This window comes from Quercus lobata, chromosome 2 (genome assembly GCF_001633185.2).
Source record: "Quercus lobata isolate SW786 chromosome 2, ValleyOak3.0 Primary Assembly, whole genome shotgun sequence".
NCBI classification, from domain to species: Eukaryota; Viridiplantae; Streptophyta; class Magnoliopsida; order Fagales; family Fagaceae; genus Quercus; species Quercus lobata.
The window spans coordinates 93,335,290-93,350,197 of record NC_044905.1 but is presented as its reverse complement, the minus strand read 5'-3'; the positions used below and the strand labels follow the sequence as shown (position 1 = coordinate 93,350,197).

The 14,908-nt window shown below is 36.5% G+C and overlaps 2 protein-coding genes across 6 annotated transcripts in view; both read left to right on the top strand.

Annotated features, from left to right (window-relative positions):
* Positions 1 to 1,183: 1,183 nt before the first annotated feature.
* On the top strand, positions 1,184 to 8,355 carry LOC115977261 (APO protein 2, chloroplastic). Of its 4 annotated transcripts, XM_031099023.1 has the most exons (5): positions 1,184 to 1,277; positions 2,470 to 2,742; positions 4,425 to 4,777; positions 6,985 to 7,817; positions 7,908 to 8,355. In XM_031099023.1, exons 2-4 carry the CDS (start codon positions 2,575 to 2,577, stop codon positions 7,814 to 7,816), a joined length of 1,353 nt encoding a protein of 450 aa, XP_030954883.1. In that variant the 5' UTR covers positions 1,184 to 1,277; positions 2,470 to 2,574; the 3' UTR covers position 7,817; positions 7,908 to 8,355. The 4 variants fall into 4 exon arrangements, with proteins under 4 accessions (XP_030954883.1, XP_030954881.1, XP_030954880.1 ...); XM_031099021.1 differs by having other exon boundaries at positions 2,574 to 2,742; positions 6,985 to 8,355; XM_031099020.1 differs by having other exon boundaries at positions 6,985 to 8,355.
* LOC115977262 (1-acyl-sn-glycerol-3-phosphate acyltransferase BAT2, chloroplastic-like) overlaps positions 1,203 to 14,908 on the top strand; it is a 28,143-nt gene continuing 14,437 nt past the window's right edge. For both annotated transcript variants that reach the window (XR_004088504.1, XM_031099024.1), the window contains exons 1-2: positions 1,203 to 1,208; positions 6,953 to 6,956. The gene's annotated coding sequence lies outside the window, so the exon portion shown is untranslated. The remainder of the gene's footprint in view (positions 1,209 to 6,952; positions 6,957 to 14,908) is intronic.

Sequence of the window (14,908 nt, the reverse complement as noted above, 5' to 3'; positions counted from 1 at the left end):
CTATCAACTTGTCATATAAATATTATTAGAATTAATATTTTTTTTCTCTTTTCCGTCCAAAAATTATGAGCTCCCCTTAGGAAAAAGAAATTTTAGATGCCTTAAATTCAAATATTCCAGAAGTGAAGAGCATTCAAAGAAGAAAAAATCGTTAGCAAAGTGAGAATAAAGCTACAAATATATTCTAAAGATAGTATAAATATCTAATTTACATAATTATCTTGTTCTTTTTTTAATAATTCACAATATTTTACACTTTTATCTAAAATGGTGATTTCTATTTAAAAGGCATTATGTTGAAAAGTCCCGAAGAAAAATTAAAGAAAATTCCTTCTTATTGTTTAGTTTATTTCTTTTTTATAGAACTCTAGTACTTTTTCTAAGTAAACAGATACATATTGCCATATAACCGTGTCAATAGTCTTGTAATTCAATAATATTATTAGATTTTGCAATATGGAGAACTTTGGGTTCAAATCCTCTCCTCCACTTGTGTGTGTATGTGTGCATGCATGCTTAGTCTTACTTACACTACTTTTTTCCATTTTTCAAATAGAAAAATGAATCATAATCAAGTTACACTTATTAAAACTAGTTCATAAAATTTTATTGACTTGTATTTTTAAAATTTCATCTTTTGATTACATGTTATCTTTGTTTTTAACATATATGTCAAATTTATATGAATTTTATTTACTATCCAATCTATAAACTCATTTTTTTGGTTTAATTTTAAAGTTCAAGAAACTTGACATTTAAACATTATATAGATGAGATAGTTATTAATTTCTGATCATTTTAATATTTTGTTAGCATGGTTGGCATTATAAAACAATATAATCTAGTAGTGATTTGTTAAAAAAAAAAAAAAAAACATAATAAAAAATTATCAAATAATATAGCATTGATAAAAATTACATAATATGGAACACGAAGCTAACTTTAAACATATAAAAAATTTATTCTTTTTTTTTCTTTCTTTCTTAAAAAAAAAAAAAAAATCTGATTTGGTCCATTAAAAATGGAAGGACAGAATCCAAGTTGGACATGCCCAGCCCACTTTAGTAATGGGCTTTTTCCAGCATCAAAAAACCTGCTTCCAGCCCAGAGGTCCAATGAATTTGACAGAAGTCCAAAAATGCCCTCACATTTTTTTCTAAATCACAAGAACACCCTTTTCTTCTTTCATCCACTTCAGACAGAGAGTTGTCCACACAAACAAAAATCTGACTCTAAAACATGCTCTGTTAAGCTCGCTTCCAAAACTTAGCCAAAAGGTGCCCTCCTTTTTTATCTTTTAATACTTCTTTCTCTCTTTTTCATTTCGGTTTATCCCAAAAAAAAAATCGTTGCATTTTGTTTTGTTTTGTGATATGATGAATTTTTGTGCATTTTGATAATGGGTATGAATGTATGATACTATGATGTCCTGCTGAGTGTGTGTTGGTGTGTTTTTATCTAAAGTTTGTTGATTTCGCACATACCCATTTGAATTTAGCTGATTTTAGTTCATATTAATGGTGTCTTGGTTTAGTTGGTGTACGGTTTTAGGAATTGGGGTGGTGGGTTTTGAGCATAAGCAGAAACTGGAGCTGAATTTGGTTGTGTAACGTATGTGTCTGTGAAAGTAACTTCAAGAACCAATTTTTATCTCCTCTTGCAAAGAGGTTTTAGAATCAACTTGGTTCTCATTTTAAAAGAACCTCCTTTTTGGCTTGCTGTCAATGCCATTAGTTAAAAATGTCCAGAATGGTCTCTCCAAAGGAAGAAAAGTCCATGTTTAGCTCCTTTTGTAGCATTGTTTTGAATTCACCTGTGTAAAATTAAGAGGCAAATCCTAAGGACTGCTTCTGGTTCCTGAATAGGGACTGAGAATAAGTAATCAATAGTGACTGAAATACAAAAAAAATATTTAATTGTCTGAATAATTGTCTTTTCCAAATGTCTTTCATTGTCCTTGTAGGCAAAATAGACTGGTTTTGATCCTCTATTTCAAAATAGTAGGGCTAACATGTTATTCATGATTGTATGCTGTGGTTGCAATGTAATGACATATTTTGATACTCTAACTTAACAAACAACAACTTTCTTGGTTGGACTTTATGATTCTTTTAAAAGTTTATAATTACCTTTTGTGATTTTCAAAATATTATTAAGTATATGCACAGGTTCCTCAATTCTTTCTTTGTAATCTTTTTTGAGTTTCAATTTTGAAACTTAGGAGTTAAAACTTAGAAAAATGAAACTATGGTGTGTGTATAAAACTTACTAGTTAATAAAATATTAGAGGTAATATATAACCAATGGAGAAAATATGACCATTTGAAATGTGATGGTTGGAAAAATAATAAAGAAAGAATGAAGAAAGACTATTCAAATGGAATTGAGTAAAAATAGAGAATTTGATGCAGGTGTATGTGAAATGTGGGTTAGCTAAAATAGTTTTTTTTTTTTTTTTTTTTTTGCAAGAATTTAGCAAAAGATATATTGAGATTGATGTGAATTCTCAAGCTGTACTCTTTCGAAGCTTGTTTTAGAAAGTTTTTGAGCAGACGTTTTATCTTGGTCTTAAGGATGGACTGCGGTTCTCTAAACTTTACACATAGCGCAATGGTCTTGTTGTGTGGTAAAGGAAAGTTTCTAACACCCAAAGTGGGGCCATTAAATGCTTCCTTCCAAAAGAATGCAGAACACCTGAGGCTTAGCCGACATCGGGGTCTTGGTTCACTTGATTCTTTCCAGGTATGCCTTGTTGAGAATTCACAGCTCAGTTTGTTAGTTGTGTAATGCACTTGATTGGAAAACATTGATGAAAGCTCTTGATATTTTATTTGGGAAAGTTGTGGAGTACTAGCCATCTAGCTTTAAGCCTATTTCATCGTATGCAAGGTTCTAGGGACCCTCTATTTTTACAGCTGTATTTCCGTACTTGTACACTCAGGCATTGCTTATTAGTCAGTTATTGCTGTTTTTTGTTCTTGTAAGTGTACGTATGTCAAACTTCCAATTACAATTAGGGTGTTTGGCAAACACACAAGACCAATTCAGTCTGGTTTTGAACCAATAAAAAAAATTAGTTCGAGTTCAAGTCAATGAGTTCCGGGAATCAGCCTTTGCAAAAAAAAAGGGTGGGTGGGAAGGCAAGGGTGCCTACCAATCACCTCTCCAAGACCCGCAAAAGTGGAAGCTTTGGCACTGGATAAAACATTTTTTTTTCCTTTTAAGTCAATGAGTTCTAGTGCAAACAACACTGAACTCACCTATAAAAGAAAATTAATTTATTCTTGAACTAGTTTCGGTTTATATGTAGTTTTTATAAACCATGTGATAACTGTGTTTTATTCTTTTTATATATACATTTAAGCACCAAGATTGAATGCAAACATGACAAATTGATAACCAGTTCCATATTTTATAAAATTTGACAAACACAAAAAAACTAAAAAACCAATTATAATATTCTTGGCTAGCCAATTTTATGGTCTTCCAAACCCCCAAATAAGTTGCCCACAGTCAGGGACGGATCTAGAATTTCAAGTGAGGGGGGGGGAGATACACTCAAACCCAAATGCTTAAAAAATTTGTTATAGCCTAAACTTTCATATCGTACCTCTAGATTAACCCAAAGACAACCATGTTTTTTTTATCCAAGCTACTTATAAAAGAATATATATGTGTGTGTGTGTGTGTGTGTGTTTATCCCAAGCTTCTTTGGGGAACTTCATCAAACACTTAGCTGCAATTATCCTATGCTAATGCTTTAAGATAAATTTCATAAATCATTTAGAATCTAGATAGAAACTCACAAAAAGAATCAAAATTTAATATAAATTTGAATAAAGAAAGTGTACTTTTTGTGAAAGCATGGAAGTATTGAACAAAAATGGAGCATGAAAATTCAAAACCAAGCTTTATATAATTTATATTTTGCTTTTTCTCATTGGGCCAGGGGGGGGCCATTGCCCCCCCTGGTCCAAGCATAGCTACATCCCTGCCCACAGTCGTGTATTCCAGTGCTTATAAAAGACTAGATAAAAGAAGGAAAAAGTAAATAAAAAAGGAAAAGACCTGAATTAAATGAACTATTGTTTTGGGTGAACTTCCTAGTAATGGCCTTAAAAAATAGCCCCAGCCACAGCTTGTACAATATGCAGTATTGTGCCATTGCTTCAAGTTATAACATATTTAGGGTCTACTGTAATAATCACTGTGATTTTCTGTTAAAGCTTTTTACACAATCAATTCTGATTGTTAGCTTGTTTCTTGACAAGCCAAAATCAAGAATTAAGTGTCTCCAATTTCTGTATTGCAGCTTGAAAATTTAGCCTGTGCGAAACTCTCTTTTGTTCCTATATAACTGTAACTCTTAAGGAACTTCCCATCTAATTTTTATGCTTCATGACTCTACTTTTATTCTTTTGCAGCATAGTAGCATTAAAATTAAACTCCCATTGAAGTATAGAAGTCCATCACTGAACTTGTGTCGATCATATCCATTGGTCATCAGGAGTGAACTTCCTCAAAATGCTGATTTTCCACGCTACTATTCAAAGAAGGAGAAAAAGCCATTTCCAGTACCCATTGTGGAGCTGAGGCGGGCTGCTAGGGAGAGGGTCAAGAAGATGAAAGGCCAGCCTAAACGACCTGCTCCACCACCAAAGAATGGCCTACTTGTCAAGAGGCTCATACCAGTTGCTTATGATGTGTTTAATGCGAGGATTACACTGATTAACAATCTCAAGAAACTCTTAAAGGTGGTTCGTGTGCATGCTTGCAGGTAATTCAATTCCTCTGCTAATATTTGACTCATGGAATGGAAAAAAATAAAATCAGCTTTGCTAAGCACTGTGACAGAAATTTATTTGGTTATCCAAATCAATCTGTTAAACTGACCTGTTGCATGTGTCTCATGAGATATATCTATACTGCATGATGAATGCAGACATGTTGACTCAACAGCATATTGAAAAATATTTCAATTAGCTGATGTCCATGTGACAAAAATTTAGCTCTCTTTACTGGGTTGAATTTCAATTTTCTTTCATTGTATGTGATTTCTTTAGATGAGCTTCTTTTTTTCTTTTTTCTTTTTTTAATGTTTGCCCAGTAAGCATCTTTCTCTCCTTGAACAAATGTTAGATGACTGTTATCTAAGACAAAAGATTATCTCTTGTCAAAAAATTGCTTGGAACTTAAACTGGGGTTGTTTTAGGCTAAATTTGAGTTTGTTACTTTTTTCACTTTGATCCATCTAGTTTCAAGTTTAGCAGTGTCAACTTTGCTTGAAACTTAAATTGATTCTTCTTCATTTTTCCTTTTTCTTTTTAAAGCTAAAATATGCATTGGTTCCTGTAAATTTGAGTTTGTTATTAATATGGTCCGTGTAGTTCTAATTCCAGCAGCGTTAACTTCAAAGCTTTGGCTGAATTGATGTCTTGCCTTCCTGGTAAAGAGCAATCATCATGAAACTGATGTCATAGTTTCAAATCTTATAGTATCTATAAAGTACTCTTAAAAAAAAAAATTGAAGTTTTGGATTATTTTCAATTTAGTCCTTCTGTCTATCTCTGCTAATCATAGGAACATTAAATTTTATGTGATGTTGCAGGTGAGCATAAAACAAGGTCATTTCAAAACTTTTATTTAGAGGAAAAATAAAATAGATGATAAAATAAATCAAATGAATCAAATAGAAAATACAAGAGAGATTTTTTGGAAATCTTGTTGCAAACCTTGCAATCCTCTTCCCTTCATTGTGTTATTGTTCTTCGTGAACATTTCCTTGGTCTTCAACTTGTTCCTAAGGTTTGAATTGGTATGTTCTCTTTGTTTTTGTTGCTAGTGTTGCTTCTGTTGGCTCAGCAGATTTGAATTTGACCTTTGGCTTCCTTACCAATGCTAGGGACTATAGATGCAAGTGCGACTCAAATTCACTTCTACTAATTGAATCCATGCTAACCCATAAACTATTATTCCTCCAAGAACAAATCTCAGCCTGATAATTGGAGTTCCCAAAAAAACCTTGGAGGCAACTTTTGTTGACTAAGCTGCAAGTAACACAAATATCCTTATGATGGCATAGAATCAATACGGTTAGAATTATGGTTAAGATTAAATGTATCATTTCCTAACAGCTTAAGTTTTTGGGACAATCAGTTATTTAATATAATATCAAGGCAGAAGAGCCTGAGTTAGATCTCTGTCTCCACTCTAATTCCCATTTAAAATATTAAAAATCCCATGGGTTGGGCCTCATTTATTAAGGGGGAGTTTAGGCCCATAGTTGAGGGGGAGTGTTAGAATTATGGTTAAATGATTAAATTCATCATTTCCTAACAGCTTAACTTTTTGAGACAATCAGCAATTAAACAAATAATATTCTAGTCGGATGAAATGGATCCTGATAGAGCTGGAACATCATGACCAAAGCATGCAACTGCTTTGTTTTTGAGGGATTGGCAAATCTTCTAGAGTTCAAAGTGAAGAAAATGGTATAGGAAGAAATTTTAAACTAAATTGATGTTTTCTGATTTCAACACCAGCAGTTGTTTACATGGTGAATAGATGGTGGATTACTAACAGAGACAATCCTTGGCTACATTGTTTTGCTGTGGCATTGGTGACTCCATTGTGGACATGCTGCCTGAACCTAAGCTCCCTCCCAACTCCCTTTTTTCTGTTTTTTCACATATTGAGAGAAGAAGAAGAAGAAGAAGAAGAAGAAGAAAACTATCAAAATAGTTTCATTCAAGCATAATTTACATGACCCTTTGCCTATGATTAACAGGGATAGACAAGAGTACCAAATTAACCAGTACTTGAAACTATGAAGTTGAAATTGATATTTTGAAACTATAAGAATTAAATTGATAGCACATCCAAATTTAGAGGGACCAAAATATATTCAAACCTTTTTCTTTAATAAAATTCATTCAACCTGTTTTGTGAACAGTTTTGTGACTTTTTTGTGCAATGCAAATGCAGCGGCTGTAATGAAATTCACGTGGGACCTGTTGGACATCCATTCAGATCTTGTAGAGGTTCAAATGCTGGCTTCCGCAAGGGTCTTCATGTGTGGACAAATGCAACTGTTGATGACATAGTCTGGGAAGTAGAAGCCTACCACCTCTATGATCGCCTTGGAAAGCGTATTCCTCATCAGGAGAGATTCTCAATTCCCCGGATTCCAGCTGTAGTTGAGCTCTGCATCCAAGCTGGTGTCAATATTCCTGAATTTCCAACAAAAAGGAGAAGAAAGCCAATCATCCGCACTGGGAGAAAGGAGTTCATTGATGCAGATGAAAGTGAACTCCCAGATCCTGTCCCTGAAGTTCCTGAGACGCCATTATTAACGGAAATACCTGATTCAGATATAGTAGCCCCATCTGATGAAGTCAGCATTGCTTGGCTTGCTGAGGAAACAATACAAGCATGGGAAAAGATGAGGGGAGGAGCCAGCAGGTTGATGAAGAAGTACCTGGTAAGGGTTTGTGGGTATTGCCCAGAGGTACATGTTGGTCCTAGTGGGCACAAGGCACAGAACTGTGGGGCTCACAAGCACCAGCAGCGGAATGGGCAGCACGGTTGGCAGGCGGCAGTGCTAAATGACTTGATACCACCAAGATATGTGTGGCATGTTCCTGATGTAAATGGACCACCATTGCAGCGAGAGCTGAGGAACTTCTATGGTCAAGCACCTGCTGTAGTCGAAATATGCACACAAGCTGGCGCTGTTGTGCCGGATGAGTACAAATCAACAATGAGATTGGATGTGGGGATCCCCTCGGATCTTAGAGAAGCTGAACTGGTAGTTTAAGGTGATTTTGTTTCTTTCTTCAGTTTCTTTTTGCCCCCCTACACCTCCTCTTTCAAATACAATATAATGTATGTAGAATATTTTGAGATAGAATACAGTGTGGAAACTTGGAAAGCTCAATCTGATGGTGGTCAGCAACAAGAACTACGTCACACAATTGCCTTTCATCAGGACAGGGAGATCCTGCGATTACGGAGTTACTCTGATCCTGCCACTGAGACCATGTTAACTTCATTGTTGGAATATCCGAAAAGACCTGGACCAATGAATAACTATTACAGCTGCATTAGCAGCAGCTTCGAGATGAATGCATTTGCAAAGATATTGGTGTTCACCATATTAATGCAGATTAATCGCAGTTGCCACTTGTTTCTACAGAACAATGGGGACACAGAATTGCAACAGCAAGAGGATGAGCATAGCATAGGCTTGATACCAAAATTGTTATAAAACAGATTGTAACATATTTACTATATATGTAGGGTGATCATTATTAATCTGCTATTTTACCATTAATTGTAGCCAAGGTTTTGTATATCCTTAAAATGTGGTCACAATAACCATCAAAAAAAAAAATGTGGTCGCAGCAATCGTCTGATTATTGACACATAGTGTGTGTTTGGGTTGGACTTATCCTACGTTGCGTTGCGTTTCTGTTTTTTTTTTTTTTTTTTTCACGCGTTTTCATTTGGAGTATTGCGGTTACTGTTCAATGAACAGTAACCGCAATTGTTGACTTTCTGCAGTGAACAGTGCACATATGCACTGTTCACGGACCCACAAATTACACTTTTTATCAACTTTTTCATTAAAAATGGGTCCCACGGTACTATTCACACATTTAAAAATTATTTTGCTACAGTGTTTTCAGTTTTCAGTTTTAAGTTTCAGCAAAATAAGTTCTATCCAAACAGACCCATAGTGTTGGCACCAAAATTATTATCAGACAAATTGTAGATAGATCTTGATCTTCTATTTTATTATGCTTAATTGGATGACCGTTCTAGCTCTTTCTCAAATAAAAATAAATAAATAATAGATTTTTTTTTAATAATAAGTAAATAAATAAATTTTGAATAATATATAATAGATTTTGATCTTCTATTTTGCCCATTGTAAAGCTATACAGAGTGATTCTATAGCCGTATGGAAAAAGTTAAAGGAAACAATTTTTTTTTTTTTTGAAGTGAACGAAACCCTTTACACCTTATGACCTTAACAAGGTGTGATATGATCAAAAGTGTCCACTTGGGGACAATAGAATTAACTAATTAATTTTTTCTTATATTAGAGATACATTAGTTTGTGAAGGTTCATGTAATAAAATTGGTAGGACAAGGCTTCCCTCTTTGGATAAGAGCATAGGATGAGACAAAGGACTAACACGTGTCAGTATCGTGTCCCCTCCCACCACTCAAATCCACTAGAAAGAACTAAAACGAAATTTGTAGTCTCCCTAAAATGAGTGATTTTAGAACTACAAATTATTTCATTTTTTTTGTCACAACTCTGACGTGGTAAATTGTGAGTTGTTTACTCATCACTTACACATGAATCTACAATTTATTTTTACTAATCACACTCTGTCACATCATAGTTATGACAAAAAAATTAAGTAATAGTATGTGTTACTAGATTTTTTTTCCCCTAACATCACTCCTAAAATTATTGAAGTTGTGGAAGTCAACCACCACATGTCAAACTAAGAACACTTCAAACTCTACATGCTCCAAGTGTCCATCAAAGGTTCACTTTCGCCTCCTATTTCTTTCACCACCCTCATGTCCCCTTCTCTCTCCAGCTTAAAACTTTCATAACCACGTAAGAAAACACACAAAACACAGTTTTACAGAAAGAGAGACAACATAGAGGAAGAGTGAAAGAGATAATAAAGCTATAGACATAGAAGGCCTTAACAGGAGCAGAAGAAGTGAAAGCAATGGCAGACCAGGGAGTGAAGCAGCCATCACCAGGGCAGCATGCCACTGGGATACTTCACCAGCGCAGTAAACCACACTTCCGTCCTATGAGCATGGCCATTGGTGGCTTAGCCATCGCTGCCACTCTTGGTTTCCTTGTCTTATACTCCAAGAAGAAGCCTGAAGCCTCTGCACTTGATGTTGCCAAAGTTACCACTGGAATTTCCCATCCAGAAATCACCCGCCCACGCCACTAGATATCATTGCCAACTTGATTAATGCCTCTATTAATTTCTAGACATCTTCCTTTTTTTTGTCTTGTGATTGCTATCATCTTTGCTTTCTTTTTTCTTGTTTATGTTTTAAGATGTATGATTTTCTTTTATTTTCTTTCATTGTATTGACTTGAGATGCAGTGCAAATAAAATATCCATTGCATATTATACCATAAGTCTCATAAATTATATCAGAATTTTTCTTATTTAAATTGAGCTCAGGGTTCTAAAATTTGATTTGAAGAAATGTTTATAGCATGTGAACTTAATCAAATTCAGGAAAAGCATTATGGGCAAGAGTGCAAGACATCGAATGGTTTTTCCCATATTGGTAATCCATAACATAACGACATGACATGAGATCGAGCTTGACATATATGGTTATATCTTGGAAATACATGTGTAAATTATGCAAGTTAATATGTTGAATTCAACCAACTTTTAAAAAAAAAATTATTATCTGTAAAGGGATAATAATTTTTATTGAAAAATGTGTTGTATGACTCTTCTTCCAGCCATTTTCCATAAGTGATATAATTTTTTTTTCCCGATATGCAAAGAGATAGATATTTATTGAAAAATATGCATTACAAATATAATTATTGATGTGGTGTGATTGGTAGAAAATAAAAATAGTGTCAATGATAGGCTAAAGTAAAAGTGATTTTACTTTAATCATAACTTATCATCTTAGCAAATTATGAAAAAATGTTATTGAAAAATTTTATATCTACAGCATTGCTTAATATATTTCAAGTGAGCCTTGCTAGCTAGATTGTGGGCAACATTGTTATTCCTTCCTACACAGAAAATTAGATATCAGCTTCTAAAGCTCTTCCTATTCCTAATTGGTTGTTATTGACAAGATGTGAGTCCAAAAAACAAAAACAAAAAACCCACCGGGACAATTGAGGAAGCTCTCTCTAATTGGTCGTTATAAATTAGATGCGACTCTGAAAATGTCACATTGGAGCATTCTTGACATTGAGGGTGTGTTTGGTAGAGTGGATTTTAGGGAAGATGAAAAAAAAAAAAATGAGAGAAAATGAGGAAAAAAAACTTTTTGGAGAGTGTGGGGCCCAACGATTTTTGGGCCAGCTTCATTTATTCGTTGGAGCCCAAAGGCCCAAGCCGAGGAAGGTTATGGCCCAGGCTCGGTAACACAAGAACAAAATAGCCTTGGGATACAGCCAAGGACGATTCAGTCCTCGGCATGTCCGAAGCCTCCTCGGAAGAAAGGGCAAAAATGGTATAGAAACAATTTGGAAAAAAAATCTAAAATATCTGTGCCAATAGAAAAGGGTATGCTGGAAAGTGTAACGACCAGGGAAAGCTGTCCTTACTGCCATTCAATACTCTGCACCTGACAAAGCCATACTCCCCATCTTTTTCAACCACCCCCAACCACTCCGGGTATGGGCTGATGAGACAAGTATCAGTCTTGGAATGTCGATCCTACACGTGGACGAAGGATAAAAAAACACAGGCTAGTATAAAAGAAAAAGTAAGTAATTCATAGAAGAGGCTGGGAAAAATGGCCAAAAACCAGAGCCTCCCAGCCCGCCTCTAAGAGAAAGACTCTAGGGGCGAAGACAACTTAACCATGTATGGATATCACGAAAAACCCACCGCCTGGTGACAAAGGCCTAGCATTTCAAACCCACGCTCTACAAATGATATTGTTTGGGCCTTTTTACGTGCGAACCCAACACTGTTAAGGTTCGTTCCAAATCGTGTCCTTACAATTGGCGCCGTCTGTGGGAAAGGCTTGTGTGTTGGCATAGGCGATAGGTCGAGAGAGTTCCCTTGTCATTTCTAACAGCTGGTTATAGAGTTCTGGTGTAAAGTTCCGCTAGGGACTATGATTCCTAACTAGGGGCTACGCTTGGTAGCGTCAATCGCATGGATGGTTCTAGGGGCTTGGCCGAGGAGCTAATTCCCATAAAGCCAAGGTCCCCCACCAAAAAAAACTGAGTTTTGGACAGAACTAAGGTATTGTATGGTCCTCGGACTCAAACCTATGGGGAAACCAACTACTTGGATAAGAAAACTGAGTTTTGGACAGAACCAAGGTATTGTATGGTCCTCGAACTCAAACCTATGGGGAAACCAACTACTTGGATGAGAAAACTGAGTTTTGGACAGAACCAAGGTAAACCTGTGGGGAAACCAACTACTTGGATGAGAAAACTGAGTTTTGGACAGAATCAAGGTATTGTATGGTCCTCGGACTCAAACCTATGGGGAAACCAACTACTTGGATGAGAAAACTGAGTTTTGGACAGAACCAAGGTATTGTATGGTCCTCGGACTCAAACCTGTGGGGAAACCAACTACCTGGATGAGAAAACTGAGTTTTGGACAGAACCAAGGTATTGTATGGTCCTCGGACTCAAACCTATGGGGAAACCAACTACTTGGATGAGAAAACTGAGTTTTGGACAGAATCAAGGTATTGTATGGTCTTCGGACTCAAACCTATGGGGAAACCAACTACTTGGATGAGAAAACTGAGTTTTGGACAGAACCAAGGTATTGTATGGTTCTCGGACTCAAACCTATGGAGAAACCAACTACTTGGATGAGAAAACTGAGTTTTGGACAAGAAAAATTGAGTTTCGTAAGGTCGGCTACTTAGTAAATATTCTAAGCTATTCAATCCTCGGTTCAAATACCATAAAAGATTAAAGCTATTAAAGTTGTTAAGAGGATGGTGAAATGCCATACTACTCAGCAACTTGGAGGGGCTGTTCATTTTGTGGGTTGTATGTCTTCGGATGATTACCTCCTACTCCGCACCAAGCATTCAGTTGTCACCTCGGCTATTTTGGGGTAAGTGTTGTTTTCACAGGTCGGCATTACCGTGCCAAACAATTCTATTAAAGTCGTGATAATATCTTTTCCTTAGCAAGAATTTTGACCCTAAGTGTCATTAGTTCAAGTCTGTATTATTGTGCCGAACAGCACTCATGAGTTCATAATAGCGCATTTTTCTTTGATAAGGGATTTCGGCCCTAAGTATTGTACTCTAAGGTCGGCGGTATTGTGTCAGGCCGCTTTAATAAGCTCACCATAATGTTCCTTTCTTTTTTCTTAATAGGGTTTCAACCCTAAATATCACTAATTCGATTCAGTAGTATTAAGTCGAATAGTGTCTATAAACACAGAGTAAGATCTCTTTATTAACTAAGATTTCGGTTTTAGACATCGGTCAAAGTGTAAAAATAAAAAGGATTCACAATGTAGTATATCTATTCACGGCATAACCATTTCAGAAATAAAGAGATAGAATGCGTAAAATGAAGCAATAACAACTTTTATTAATACAAAGAGATATTACAACGTACAAAGAAGGGTTTAAGCAAGCCTATACAGAGAGTGGATTACAAAGATAATAAAAGGAAAACAACAACAATATAATAAATAAACGATCAAATGTCTTCTTAAACTGGCCTCCGAAGTCCTTCCAAACTCTGCCCCAATAGCGCCCATATTGAGAGGAGGACCTTCCTCAGAAGAAGATGGAGGAGAAGAAGAGCGAGGAGATGAAAAGAAAGAAGGAGGAGAAGAAGAGGAAGAAGGAAAAGCGCCAGGATGGATCTGGCGGTGGAAAGAAGAAGAAAGAAAGAAAAAGAGAGGCACCAGTGAAGGAAGAGAGGAAGAAGCAGGGATATTGTGTCCCTGCGTCAGTCCTGACTCCTAACACGCTGGTGCCATGTTAGCTATGCTCGTAAGAGAGCGGCTGGTACTGATAATGGGTGACCCCAGCTCAGTCACGCCGAAAGTTTGACGTGACGAGCCCCTGCTTCGGATTTTGGTTGAAAGGAGGATAAGAAGGATCTTGAGTCTTCGCCACCCTTGCCCTGACTGAGCCATTTTGAGCTTCGTAAGAATGTGGTGTTTCTGGAAGGGGTATGGTTCTCTCATTACTTACTCCTATCTCGAGTGTGTCACGAGTTAAGATACAACTAGTGGATAAAGTAAACTCTGGAGGAAGCTAAAGATTTCAGATTTCAGAAGGGTTAAAAGGGATTCTATACAAAAGAAATAAACTCTTGCCTTCTTTCTTATATGAAGGGTGGAGCGGAAGGTATTTAATTCGTCCAGATTTCCAAAAAATCTGTAAACGAGAATATACCTGTTCCGCTTCCCCACATAGTCAGCAAGACCGTCGAATTTAAATAGTCTCGTAAAGGTAAGTCATTAAAGGCACATTTTGGATAACCAAACGGCAGGAATGCCTTGTGAACGAGTTCAGAAGAATGTCTCGTAGACCGGTACATTTCCCAGGCAGATAAAGAAACGCCAGCATTAAATGAAAAGCTGAGTTAGACGAGCCGTAATAAAGGCTTGGTATTACCAAAACCCTCATCTCCAACCAAGAGGTCGGACAGCAGGGTTTTGAGGGGCTATTGTGGGGCCCAACGATTTTTGGGCCAGCTTCATTTATTCGTTGGAGCCCAGAGGCCCAAGCCGAGGAAGGTTATGGCCCAGGCTCGGTAACACAAGAACAAAATAGCCTTGGGATACAGCCGAGAACGATCCAGTCCTCGGCATGTCCGAAGCCTCCTCGGAAGAAAGGGCAAAAATGGTATAGAAACAATTTGGAAAAAAAATCTAAAATATCTGTGCCAATAGAAAAGGGTATGCTGGAAAGTGTAACGACCAGGGAAAGCTGCCCTTACTGCCATTCAATACTCTGCACCTGACAAAGCCATACTCCCCATCTTTTTCAACCACCCCCAACCACTCCGGGTATGGGCTGATGGGACAAGTATCAGTCTTGGAATGTCGATCCTACACGTGGACGAAGGATAAAAAAACACAGACTAGTATAAAAGGAAAAGTAAGTAATTCATAGAAGAGGCTGGGAAAAATGGCCAAAAACCAGAGTCTCC

Excerpts from the sequence above, each read along its gene's own strand:
- LOC115977261 (XM_031099021.1), top strand. The coding sequence starts at position 2,575 with ATGGACTGCGGTTCTCTAAACTTTACACATAGCGCAATGGTCTTGTTG. Across the intron at positions 2,743-4,424 it reads GTTCACTTGATTCTTTCCAG|CATAGTAGCATTAAAATTAA; the intron begins GTATGCCTTGTT and ends ATTCTTTTGCAG. Across the intron at positions 4,778-6,984 it reads GTTCGTGTGCATGCTTGCAG|CGGCTGTAATGAAATTCACG; the intron begins GTAATTCAATTC and ends ATGCAAATGCAG.